This window comes from Ahaetulla prasina, chromosome 2 (genome assembly GCF_028640845.1).
Source record: "Ahaetulla prasina isolate Xishuangbanna chromosome 2, ASM2864084v1, whole genome shotgun sequence".
NCBI classification, from domain to species: Eukaryota; Metazoa; Chordata; class Lepidosauria; order Squamata; family Colubridae; genus Ahaetulla; species Ahaetulla prasina.
The window spans coordinates 124,455,487-124,468,825 of NC_080540.1; the positions used below are offsets into that span (position 1 = coordinate 124,455,487).

The 13,339-nt window shown below is 38.5% G+C and overlaps 1 protein-coding gene across 1 annotated transcript in view; it reads right to left on the reverse strand.

The window, feature by feature from the left end:
- The window catches only part of TBCD (tubulin folding cofactor D), a 173,202-nt gene that overhangs the window by 57,551 nt on the left and 102,312 nt on the right, over positions 1-13,339 (reverse strand). Inside the window, exon 18 of the mRNA XM_058168485.1 lies at positions 2,090-2,175. Within this exon, the coding sequence (XP_058024468.1) occupies positions 2,090-2,175 (86 nt within the window). The remainder of the gene's footprint in view (positions 1-2,089; positions 2,176-13,339) is intronic.

The window sequence follows — 13,339 nt, forward strand, 5'->3', positions numbered from 1 at the left end:
GATTTTTTTTCATAGGTTTGAGAAGTCAAACTGATGTTCAGGATACATTTTGGTTTTGGGCTGATGTAGACTGAATTAGTAAGAGTATGTTACTTTTATAACATATTATATTTTATATATTGTTCGGGTTTTCTCCCGTGTAAAATTAGAAGTGTCTTGGCGACGTTTCGACGAAGTCTCATTCGTCATCTTCAGGCTTCAGCTTCGTGCTTCTGGGAGCAATGTGTGATCGCAGCTGTTTCTTCCTTTTAACTGCTAGTGGGGGTTTGAACTGATTGGGTGGGAGCTTGGCTGTGCTCTGATTGGATGGGGGGGGTTTGTGCTCTGATTGGCTGGGGTGTGTCCTGTGTTGGTGGGGGCTTGTTTGTGCTCAGTTTAGTCTGTGTTGCAGGGGGATTTGAGCTGGTGAGCTGCATAGCTGTTGTTTGGCTTTGTGGTCGTGCTACATCTTCATAGTGGGTGTCGGTCTGCTGCATGTATGGATTGGAGGGGTTGGAGGACCAGAAGCCAGACCGCAGCTGCAACATTAGCCATTTCAAACCCCTCCAATCCATACATGCAGCAGACTGACACCCACTATGAAGATGTAGCACCACCACAAAGCCAAACAACAGCTATGCAGCTCACCAGCTCAAATCCCCCTGCAACACAGATTAAACTGAGCACAAACAAGCCCCCACCAACACAGGACACACCCCCAGCCAATCAGAGCACAAACCCCCCCCCATCCAATCAGAGCACAGCCAAGCTCCCACCCAATCAGTTCAAACCCCCACTAGCAGTTAAAAGGAAGAAACAGCTGCGATCACACATTGCTCCCAGAAGCACGAAGCTGAAGCCTGAAGATGACGAATGAGACTTCGTCGAAACGTCCCCAAGACACTTCCAATTTTACACGGGAGAAAACCCGAACAACCAAAGACCTATATACAAACACCCGTGAAAACCTCAGAAAATATATATATATATATATATATATATATATATATATATATATATATATATAAAATATTATATATATAATATTTATAACGTATTATATAGTATATTAGTAAAAGTATATTGTTTCAGAGTGTATTATAGTTTTGAATGTCTTCCCTAAGTCAGAAAAATTGCTGTAATTCCCCCCCCCCCCCAAAAAAGAATTAAACTAACTGTGGAAATAGTTAAAACGAAGAGCTGCATGCTATCTTAACCCAATAAAAAAGTGAGGAAAGCTACATAAGGAGAGATACTCATAATGAATCTTACAGGCAGATCTGAGCTCTATCAGAATACCTTAAAAACGTTAAGGACAGAACTATGTGGAAGGCTGTTCTATGAAGTGCCATATAAACTACAGCTTGAAGTCTCCAAGTGCTACATCCCCTTAAAAATGCAGACAGATATTCCAAGGGTTTCCACATGACGTCTGAGCATGTAGGTACATTGCACAAATAACACTTCTATTATTAATACTGCCAAAACAAAGTGTTGCTTTGAGAAGTGAGTTTTAAAGGACATTTTGGTGTCTTAAGTCTCAATGTCTTTGGTTATCACAAATTTCTATGTTAACCAGAGAACAGGACAAGAAACAATGGTTGGAAACCATTCAAAGAGAGAAGCTCTGAAATTAAGGAGAAATTTCCTAACAGCGAGGACAATTAACCAGTGGAACAGTTTGCCTTCAGAAATTGTGGGCGCTCGATCACTGGGGTTTTTTAAGAAAGGACTAGACAGTCACTTATCTGAAATGATATAGGTTCTCCTGCTTCAGCAGGGGGCTGGACTAGAAGACCACTAAGGTCCCTTCTGGTTCTATTCTATTCCATTCCATTCCATTCCATAAATAACTCACTACCTTATCATCTCACTATCATAAAATCCTGCCTCTTAGTCTTCGTTCTAAATCAAATTCTGTGGGCTCTGAAATTTTCTGTAATTAGATTGTTCTAAGAAAAATAAAATGCCAGCGTGTCATAGTTCATTCAACAACCATGCTGATCTTCTCCCAGTATTATTAATATAATTACAGATAGAAGTATGAAAATAAATTTAAAGAACAATAATGTCAGGTTTCTTCTTTGCTTTAAATTTATAGCATTCTTACCTTATATTGAGAAAACAATTAGCTCTATTACCAACAGCAAAATAATCAGCTGTAGTCACAATGTCAATTCCATATGGAAAAGTCCCCTATGAAAGTTAAGGAGAAAAAAAATGGAAATCATACCTAATTCCCAATATTTACTTTGAAAAGTTGCTAGCACATTATTAGAAGAATTTTCCTCTGGAAATATATGTGTGTGTGTGTGTGTGTGTATACACACACACACACATTCTGCTTTATAAATTCAACCACAGAATGAAACTGTTGATGGTAATTATTCAACGTAATTTCCAAAAATTACTGGTTGATAGAAGACAAGTATTAAAATTGTTAAGACAAAATGCTGAAGCATATTCAGTATTCTTCAACTGCTTGGATATGCACAGTCGATAGCTCAGTTTTCAGTAATTCTTACTAAAATCTCAATAAATCAGAAGGCTACAGATGCATTTTAATGAATTTGTTTAAACTAAACTTAAGCAGAATATAGGGTGATTCTGGGTCAAACCTCCCCATATCCCATCTCTCCTACATTTTCCTGAGCAAATTTTGAACAAAAAATTAAATTGATATTTATATTTGTATTTCCCTGAACTACAGCTCACTACACGTTATCAAGTTTCAGACCACATAAAGTGAGTATTTGCATTCAGTGAGAACAAGTCTCCTTCAACTCTCATAACAAGACCAGGGAAAGGAAGGGGTAAAAGCACCAATAAAATGTATGAATGCAGGGAGAAAGGACTGGCTACACACCTTTATTGGTTTTACTTAGAATTCAGGAATACTTGAGAACAATTGTGAACTTTTTATAAATCTCTGCAGTCCCTGAGGAGCACGATCTAAAAAAATATTGCTGATACTTAGATGGTCTTACAAAGTAGATATTCTGTATGATCCGTTTATTTATTCACAATGCTTACAAACTGTTCCAATGAAAGCCATCTGGGTGGCATATAATTCCTCATCTCTATAAATTCATATTAAAAGCAAAATTTTACAGATCAATATAAATATTAACCATAAGACAAATAAATATAGAAAAAATGTAAAGTACTGTATATAAAAACCAGAACTACCCAGGAAGGTAAATACAAATGCACTTAGTGGTACACATTTTAAGAACACTACAGCCAAGAAATAAAATAACAATTTTATAGTATGAAACACATAAAGAAAACAAATTCTATTTTATAATCAACCAAATACACGATTAGAATAAATATTCAGATATTAACTTGGTCAACAAACAATGCAAATATCAGCACTAAGGGAAAAGTTATCCCAAACCAAGAATAATTGAGAAGGCATAGTTAATTTTATGTGCTCCTCCTTATTACAAATTGCCTCTAGAATACAGATAATCCTTGACATGATAATAGACACCAACATTTCTATTTTTAAGTGAGACATTTGTTAAGTGAATTTTGCCCCATTTTATTACCTTTCTTACCAAAATTTTTAAGTGAATCACTGCAGTTAAGTTAGTTACACAGTTGTGAATCTGGCTTCCCCATTGACTTTGCTTGTCAGAGGGTCACAAAAGGGACCCTGTGACTCTGCAACCGACATAAATTTAAACCAATTGTCAAGCTGCTAACAAAATATTAATTTTGATCATATGATCACAGGGTTGCTGCAAAGGTTGTAACTGTGAAAAACAGTCATAAGTCACTTTTTTCAGTGACTTGTAACTTTGAATGGTCACTAAACAAATTGTTGTAAGTCAAGGACTATCTGTTCCTTACATTAACATTGACATCCCATTAGTTTCCATATTTATTTATTTATTTATTTATTTATTATATTTGTATACCGCCCATCTCCCGAAGCACTCAGGGCGGTTCACAGCCAATAAAACAACAGAAAATATATAATACATATAAAACAGCAAAAAGAATAGAAAATTAATTCAATTGATGGCCTAAAACTTTTAAATACAAATTTAAAACCCCGTTTAAAACCCCTGATTTAAAACCCAATTTAAAACTACGTTCACGCTAGTCCTGCTCTTCGAAACAGCAATGTCTTCAGCTCGCGGTGGAAGGACCTGAGGTCGGGGAGTTGACGAAGCCCCAGAGGGAGCTCATTCCAGAGGGTAGGAGCCCCCACAGAGAAGGCTCTCCCCCTGGAGGTCGCCAGCCGACATTGTTTAGCTGACGGTATCCGAAGGAGGCCCTCTCTGTGAGAGCGCACTGGTCGGTGAGAGGCTAATGGTGGCAGTAGGCGGTCCCGTAAATATCCCGGCCCTAAGCCATGGAGTGCTTTAAAGGTGATAACAAGTACCTTGAAGTGAACCCGGAAGACCACCAGGAGCCGGTGCAGATTACGCAGGAGGGGTGTTATATGGGAGCCACAAGGAGCTCCCTCTATCACCCGCGCAGCCGCATTCTGGACCAGTTGGAGTCTCCGGGTACCCTTCAAGGTGAGCCCCATGTAGAGAGCATTACAGTAGTCCAGGTGGGATGTAATAAGGGCATGAGCGACCGTGCATAAGGAAGCCCGATCCAGAAAGGGGCGTAACTGGCGTATCAGGCAAACCTGATGAAAAGCTCCCCTGGTGACGGCCGTCATATGATCTTCTAAAGACAGCCGTGCATCCAGGAGGACGCCCAGATTGCGAGCCCTTTCCGTGGGGGCCAATAGCTCGCCCCCAATGATCAGTGATGGAATTAGCTGACTGTACCGGGCCGCCGGCATCCACAGCCACTCGGTCTTGGTGGGATTGAGTCTGAGTCTGTTCCTCCCCATCCAGACCCGTATGGCCTCCAGGCACTGGGATATCACTTCAACAGCCTCATTGGGGTGGTTAGGGGTGAAATATAGAGCTGAGTATCATCAGCATATAGATGACAACTCACCCCAAGACCACGGATGATCTCACCCAGCGGCTTCATATAGATGTTGAATAGAAGAGGCGAGAGAACCGAGCCTTGCGGCACCCCACATAAGAGGTGCCTCGGGGTCGATCTCTGTCCTCCTGTCAACACCGTCTGCGACCGGTCGGAGAGGTAGGAGGAGAACCACCGATGAACAGTGCCCCCCACTCCAAGTCCCCCGAGCCGGCGCAGCAGGATACCATGATCGATGGTATCAAAAGCCGCTGAGAGATCTAATAGGACCAGGACAGAGGAACAACCTCTGTCCCGAGCCCTCAAGAGATCATCAACCAACGCAACCAAGGCTGTTTCCGTGCTGTAACCAGGCCGGAAACCGGACTGGAATGGATCAAGATAGACAGTTTCATCCAGATACTGGGGCAACTGTCGTGCAACCACACTCTCGACAACCTTTGCCACAAAGCGAAGGTTGGAGACCGGAGGATAATTTGCTAAAATAGCTGGGTCCAGGGAAGGCTTCTTGAGGAGGGGCCTCACCACCGCCTCTTTCAAGGCGGCAGGGAAAACACTCTCCATCAAAGAAGCGTTCACAATTTTCTGGAGCCAGCCTCGTGTCACCTCCCGAGTGGCCAGTACCAACCAGGAGGGACATGGGTCCAATAAACATGTGGTCGCATTCAATCCCCCCATTAACCTGTCCATGTCCTCAGGAGCCACAGAATCAAACTCATCCCAGATAGTAATATCAAGACCTGCCTCCCCCATCCCACCCGGATCTACCCAATCTGTGTCCAACCCTTCCCGAATCTGAGCGATTTTATCAAACAGATATTGTCCAAATTCCTCAGCTCGACCCTCTAAGGGATCGTCTACCGGTCCCTGATGGAGGAGCGAGCGGGTCACCCTAAACAGGGCGGCTGGGCGGTTATCTGCTGATGCAATGAGGTTGGAAAAATACTCCCATTTTGCCAGCCTCGTCGCCACTAGATAGGTCCGAATTTGAGACCTAACTAGTGTCCGGTCAGATTCGGAGTGGCTGGCCCTCCAGATACTCTCTAGGCGTCTTTTCCAGCGCTTCATCTCCCTCAGCCCCTCGGAGTACCAAGGGGCTAAACGAGACCGGCACTGGGTCAGAGGCCGCAAAGGCACGACTCGATCTACAGCACCAGCTGCCGCCAGATCCCAGGCGGCGACCAGAGCTCCAGCCGAGTCGTGGGCTAAATCCTCAGGGAATGGCCCAAGCTCCGTCTGGAACCTTCCAGGGTCCATCAGGCGCCTGGGACGGAACCAGCGAGTTGATTCCGTCTCCCTGCAGCGGGGGTCGGCGGTTCGAAAGTCCAGCTGAAGGAGCGAATGATCTGACCATGACAGGGGTCTGATAACTAACTCCCCTAATTCCAGATCATTCAACCACTGTCCAGAGATAAAAATCAAATCTAGAGTGTTTCCGCCGATGTGAGTGGGGTTGTTCACTAACTGGGTCAGGTTCAAGGCCGTCATGGAAGCCATGAACTCCCGAGCTGATGTAGATGCTATCCCCACCGAGGGCAGATTGAAATCCCCCATGACCATAAGCCTGGGGATCTCTACTGCCGTCCCGGCGACCACCTCCAACAGCTCAGGCAGGGTTTCTGTCACGCAGCAAGGAGCTAGATACGTGACCAAAACTTGCTTTCAGTTTTATTTTTAAATAAATTTGCTATAAATAACTGTGTTAATGGTATAATTTGTATGATTATATAATAGTTATTACATATATAGCACATGCAATATTGTTTTTAAATGATCCAAGTATAAAATGTATTTATGACAACAACTATACGTCTCAAATAAATACTTCAGAGCAAAACAGACACTTTGGATTCTAATATGTTGCAAAACAGCATCCACTCCCTTCTATTTTGAATTACTGCAGTGTCATTTTGGACTCAAATATGAGGGAGGGAGGGAGGGAGAGGGAGAGGAGGAGAGGGAGAGAGGGAGGGTGGGTGGAAGAAGAAAGGCTTCTATTTTTCTGTATTTTGAGTCATTGTCTGTGCATCTTTTTCATACAAAAGATGTAACAGTATATAATCTGCTACCGAAATTTCAGACTTAACTACCAAAAACAAACAAGTTTATTTTTCAAAAAGCTACTCTTGCCCATTTAATTCTATTCCTTATTTTCATGATATGATCCCATATCACACAGCCCAAGTATTTACATTGACATAACGACTACATTTATTTTATTTATTTGAAATTTTCCATATATCCAACAAAATTTAGTTGGTTGACATAATTTGAGTAACATTTGTAAATCTGGTAAACTATCTCCACTAATCATTTCAGTCATGACCGGATTATTGTTAATGCAGCTGCATAATTTATTATTTATAAATGACATTCATAATAATACTGCATATGCATTATTTAATCATACAGATAGTCCTCAATTTACAACCACAAATTGGTTACCCAGATGGGAATGTCACAAATGGAATGTCAGAAATGGGATACTGTAACCAAATTAATGTACAAAAGTTGCCAAGTTCCTGAATCAAAGTGACATGACCACAGGGATACTCTGACAGTTTTAAGTGTGAGAGCCAATTAGTAAGCCAATAAGTCAATTGTTTCAGTGCCCTCATTACTTGGGGTTGAATTCCTTTCCTGAATTTTTGATCCATTTTTTTGTATTTGCATTTATATCCCGCCCTTCTCCGAAGACTCAAGGCGGCTTACACTATGTTAGCAATAGTCTTCATCCTATTTGTATATTTATATACAAAGTCAATTTATTGCCCCCAACAATCTGGGTCCTCATTTTACCTACCTTATAAAGGATGGAAGGCTGAGTCAACCTTGGGCCTGGTGGGACTAGAACCTGCAGTAATTGCAAGCAGCTGTGTTAATAACAGACTGTCTTACCAGTCTGAGCCACAGAGGCCCCACACAACACAAACATTTATTTGTGTTTTTCCTTATTTAGATTTTTAATTTTATGGCATTCTTCTGTTAGCCCTAAAATTGCATTTGTCATCCATTTCTTCTTTATTTCTTTTTATCTGAGAATGTGTGTGTGTGTATGTGTGTGTGTGTGTTATTAATCATTTCCCAGTTTTCCTTTGCATCATACTTGTTAGTCTTAATATCTATATTTTAGTCATAACATCCATGATAATAGTTTATTCATATCAATCTATTTTCATTTATTTTTGATAATTTTGTTTTTCAATGTCTCATTTCAGTTATTACTACTATTTTCTACCACTGTACTTTCCTTTATATGCTTGATTATTTTCAATCATCTCTCATTTCAGCCATTACTAGATTGTTACTAGAATCTTTATCTGTTCCTAGATGTTTTTTCACCTTAAATATTTTATGTTTTTGTGCATTTGCAGATGATTCTCAAGTATATTAATTCTTAGATATTCATGTATACCAGTACTGATAACTATATATTACTTTTTCACCAACTGTACCAAAATATCACCATTCAAATTTAATACATAGGCCATATTAAATTATCAGATCTTCATAATTATTTTTCCTACTGAAATGGCCTATTAAGATGATTACTTCATATTATTTTACCAACTGAAGTATGCTCTCTTATGTGCCATAGTCATAAATATGGATGTTAATACAGATAAGATATCTTGATAGTTATAATATTATATATTTGGGTATAAAATTATTTACTTATCCTTGCATTTTCCCAGGATCATTACTGGACCTCCAATTCTAAAGTAAAATATTCCTTCAATTATTGTATCAAGTTACACAGATCTTTTCCAACACATCTCACTTATCCCTAGGATATCAATTTGTAATCTCTTCATCTCGTCCTTGGCAGAGTTCACAAGCTTTTCTATTTTGCATAAAATGTTAATGTTCTAGGCTGCAATCTTCAACACTGATCTGGAGATTCTTCAAAACCCTTTATGACACTCTTTTCCCAGTAGTAACATATACCTAAGAAATATAAGTATATGTAGTAACATATAACTAAGAAATATTTCTGCAAAGAAGAGTCACTTCAATTTGTAAAAATGAATAAAAATGCAAGTATACAATGGCAGAATTTTTTCTTGGTTAACAGTATATATGAGAAGAATTTATAGATGACTACAAGCTGAATGTCAGTCAGCAGGACAACATGGCTACAGAAAAGACAAACAATTTTAGGCTGTATCATTAAAATCCTGATATTTTTACCATGGCAACAATATAGCCATCCTAGTCTGCACTGACTATCATCCATCTGTTTATATCACTACATTTCAAGGAGGGTTCAGACGAATTGAAATAGATCCAAAAGATAATGAACGTGATCAAATTCAACACTCTCCTATAGAGAAAGACTGTGTGAACTAAGAGCGTTTAATCTTGAGAAAAGGCAACTGAAAAGAAAGATGGTAACGTTATCTAAGCTCCTGAAAAGTTACATACCAGAATGCCAAGCCTTATTCGCTATTTGAGAAGGCAAGGCCTGGATTAATGGCTCTAAATTACAGAAAGGCAGTTTACAGTAAATGTTAGAAAGTTTTCTATCAATAGAAAAACAATGTAAAATTGTATTAAAAGAAGCACTGGAGAATAGCACAACTAAATAAAATAGGACAGCAATATAAATGGCAATAAATATATATTAAAAATCAAATAAACAACTTGTAACAAAAGACTAAAATTCTCAAGCAACAACTTTGCTTTTTAGGTGGAAAAATAAAATGAGCTTCATATAGCACCAAAATACCAAACTACAATAAGTAACAAGTAAGCCTTCATGGAGGGGATAGTCCACAGAATGACCATTGAGAAAACCTTGCATATGAGAAGACCATGAAGAAGTACCTCGGGTAATGAATAAGAAAATAATTCCTCTTTTTTTAGGCAGGGGTTTGTCCTCTGAGTTTGCTGCTTGGTTCGCGGACATTTCCCGGGAACCAAGCAGAAAGCTTGGTGGACAAACCTCTGCCTAAATCTATAACCCAAGCCACAAATAATCTCTACAATCTCTAAATCAGGAGTGTCAAACTTACGGCGTAATCTAGAATTAAGATTAATTTGCTGAATTAGATGGACCTATGGTCCGATCCAGGAGGGATGTTATGCTTTTATGTTCTTATGATTATTTTGTACTTTATTTTGAAATAGAATAATCATATAGCAGCTCTTAAGGATTTGGACATAGAGTCTAATAAATTGAAATTACATCAACTATGTCAATCAACACTGCAGGTTAAGAAGTTGAAAATACCACCCACTTAAAAAAAGATGAAGTCAGAGTAGGGTGTTTACTCGTAGCATTTCTTGATAATGAGACAGGTCATTTTGCCTTTATAAAAACTGTTGGCATGACAACATACAGAACTGAACATCCTACACGTTTGCCACACTTCTACTTGGGACACACCACAGCCTATAATCTACTCCTTCTTGGATCTAGAACTCCCTTTTCTTTCTTTGAAAAACCAATCTAACTTTTTGTTGTTACTGATATTCAAGACATATGTCCTACATATGTAATATATACCAACATTTGAGCAAGATAAGAAGCTAGGTACAAGGATCATAAGCTGGTGTTCCAAGCAAAGGTTGGTAATTTATAAAAGGCAATTTGGCTAGGGAAAAAACCCTTACATTCAACTATAATCAAACCCTAAGACATATATCCAAGCAACATCCAAATAACTAGAACTAAAATATTCAGAAAATTGTATTGATAAAAGAAAGAACTACCGTATATACTCGAATATAAGCCGATCCGAGTATAAGCCGAGGTCCCCAATTTTACCCCAAAAAACTGGGGTAAACTGGGGACTCGAGTATAAGCCGAGGGAGGGAAATGAGGCAGCTACCGGTCAGGGGAAGCCTCCCTCCCTCAGCCGAGAAGGCTGGCGGCTCCCCCGCCCCGCCCTCTCACTGCACCGGCAGGGCTTCCCCGCGCTAATGCAAAAGCCCGCCAAGTTTGCACCATCCGGTATAATGTGAAAAAAAGAAAAAAAAAAAAACTCGAGTATAAGCCGTATATACTCGAGTATAAGCCGAGGGGACGTTTTTCAGCACAAAAAACATGCTGAAAAACTCGGCTTATACTCGAGTATATACGGTAAGCTAAACTGACTTTTAAGTATCTTCTCTCTCTCTCTCTCTAGCACTATCATGGGTGAACCAGACTATTTTGCCATCTCAGTGAGAAATAGTCAATGGAGGGTGTGGTAACAGCCACCTCAGGGTGCAGAGACATCTAAAGGAGTGGCTTGAATTTCAAAACAGGTAAGAGTCAGGACTAACGTTAAACACAAAAGTTGACAAATCCCTAAGGCAGCATAGATTTTATACACCAAGCATGAACATGTACTGGGTATCAAAAACAAAAAGAAAACCAAATGTGGCTACAAGCAACCCAGATTTCTAAACTCGTCGCCATGGAGACTTCAATGAGGATGCAATTAAAGTCTCTGTCCATCTTGAATTTTTCAAAAAGAAAGATGGTTATGAACAAAGTAAATAGTCAGGTTCTAACATCAACTCTTTTTCATAAAATGCTTTATGAGTCATGTCCCATTGTTAAATAAAAGTGGTAGTTATAATTCAGTGCTTCATTCTGAAGGTCACTAAGCAGCCTGAAGAAAAGAAAAAAATTTTAAGGGCTATAGAAAATATCTCTTGAGAAGGGGCATTTCGCCTATGTTGTGTCTATATCTTTTTATTTATTTTTTTCTTTTGGTGCATTTTTCCACACTGAATATTAATTATGAGAATTGGTCTAAATTATGTTAAACTGCAGGTTGAAGCATTTATGGTTTCAATTATAAATTGTTGCTTCAGGATATCATAATCAAGACTAAGCTCATGTTAGGCAGGAAAGAGCTTAAACTTTTTTTTTTACTGCTGTAAATACAACATAATAATTTTTTCAGTGTGTCATCTTCATTGCAAATGAAGGCTTTCTCTGATAGAGAAAAGGAAGGAATATAATTTTCTTGCAGCCCATAAGACTTGTGGTCTTGGTCCAGAGGCAGGGCCGACAATATTTAAAATGGTGGAAATGGGATAGTACATTACATGGAATGTACAGTACACATACTGTACTCTGTTTAGTTTAAATAATGCACTAGCTTTTTGGTGTGAAGGGAAGCATATTTAATTATTTATTTATAATATTTGTAGACAGGTAAATTAAGACACTGTGCAGTGAACAACAAAACAAATATAAAGAGAAAACAGCAATTTTAAAGGAATCAATCTGAAACTATCCTCCAAGGGAAGAATTTGGGTGTATTTTTAATTAAAACAACTCTAGGCAATTCAGTACATATGCTGAAAGAGTAAAACTATATTAAATGAATGATTCATCAAGGAACAGGTGCCAAAAATAAGGTTGCAGTACATTTAAACCAGCATAATATGTAATGCAATGGGGCATTCCAATAAAGGATTTATTCAACAAATTGCATTTTTGGGATTTATAATATAATCAGATGCTAATGGAACAAAACTAGATTCTCCTTTAATCTTATCATCTATAAAAAGAAATCCATATGTAGCTGTAGAAGATATATATACCTATACATATATTTTATATACAAATTCAATAAACATTTTAATATTATCACTACCCTGTTTTTATTCCTTTCTGAAAATTTGTAAAAGTTTCAATAGTGAATGAATTCTAAACTAACAGGGTTTATTTTGTTTTCTTCCAGAATCCAGAAAGGTCCAAAATATTAACTCAAAAGATTAGGTAAAGAATAGTTAAACAAGGTTCGCCTGGGATTTATTTTCAGACAGATGATAAAGAATGGGACAAATTTTTTCTATTTCTATTTTTCTGAAGTAGTTCTATTCTTATTATTGTTCCCTCTTCCCAATTGTCCTACAAGGGCTTCTGCTTAACATTACACAAGCTACAGTACTATGAATATTGGTAAATCAATGGCAACTTGTCATCCAGCAATGTAATGGAGTATCTCAGTTAAATTCTACTAAATTATTTATGTTCTTCATTGATAAAAAGGGACATTTTGTTCCAGGAATAATTTCTCTAACTATAAGCTGAATGATTTCTGACTGGTTGCTCTGACAACTGTATATATTCACCCATGTTGTATGGCTGTAGTATTATTATCATCCTTCTCATCCTCTCTACTTCACCTTCTTATTGGTATAATTATTAGGATTATTATTATTCTGTTGCTTTGCATATACTGTACACTGAGAACTTCTGCATCGGAGACAAACTCCTTGTGTGTCTAATTACACTTGGCCAAATAAAGTATGCTATTCAAAGCACAATCCATAGACCAGCAGAATGTAAAGCAAGGTTAGATAATATAAAGATGATGAACTGTGCTTTTAACATTCATATAACTATGTGTGGTACAAGAGTACAATTCTATCAATTAAAGCTTCAAATCCC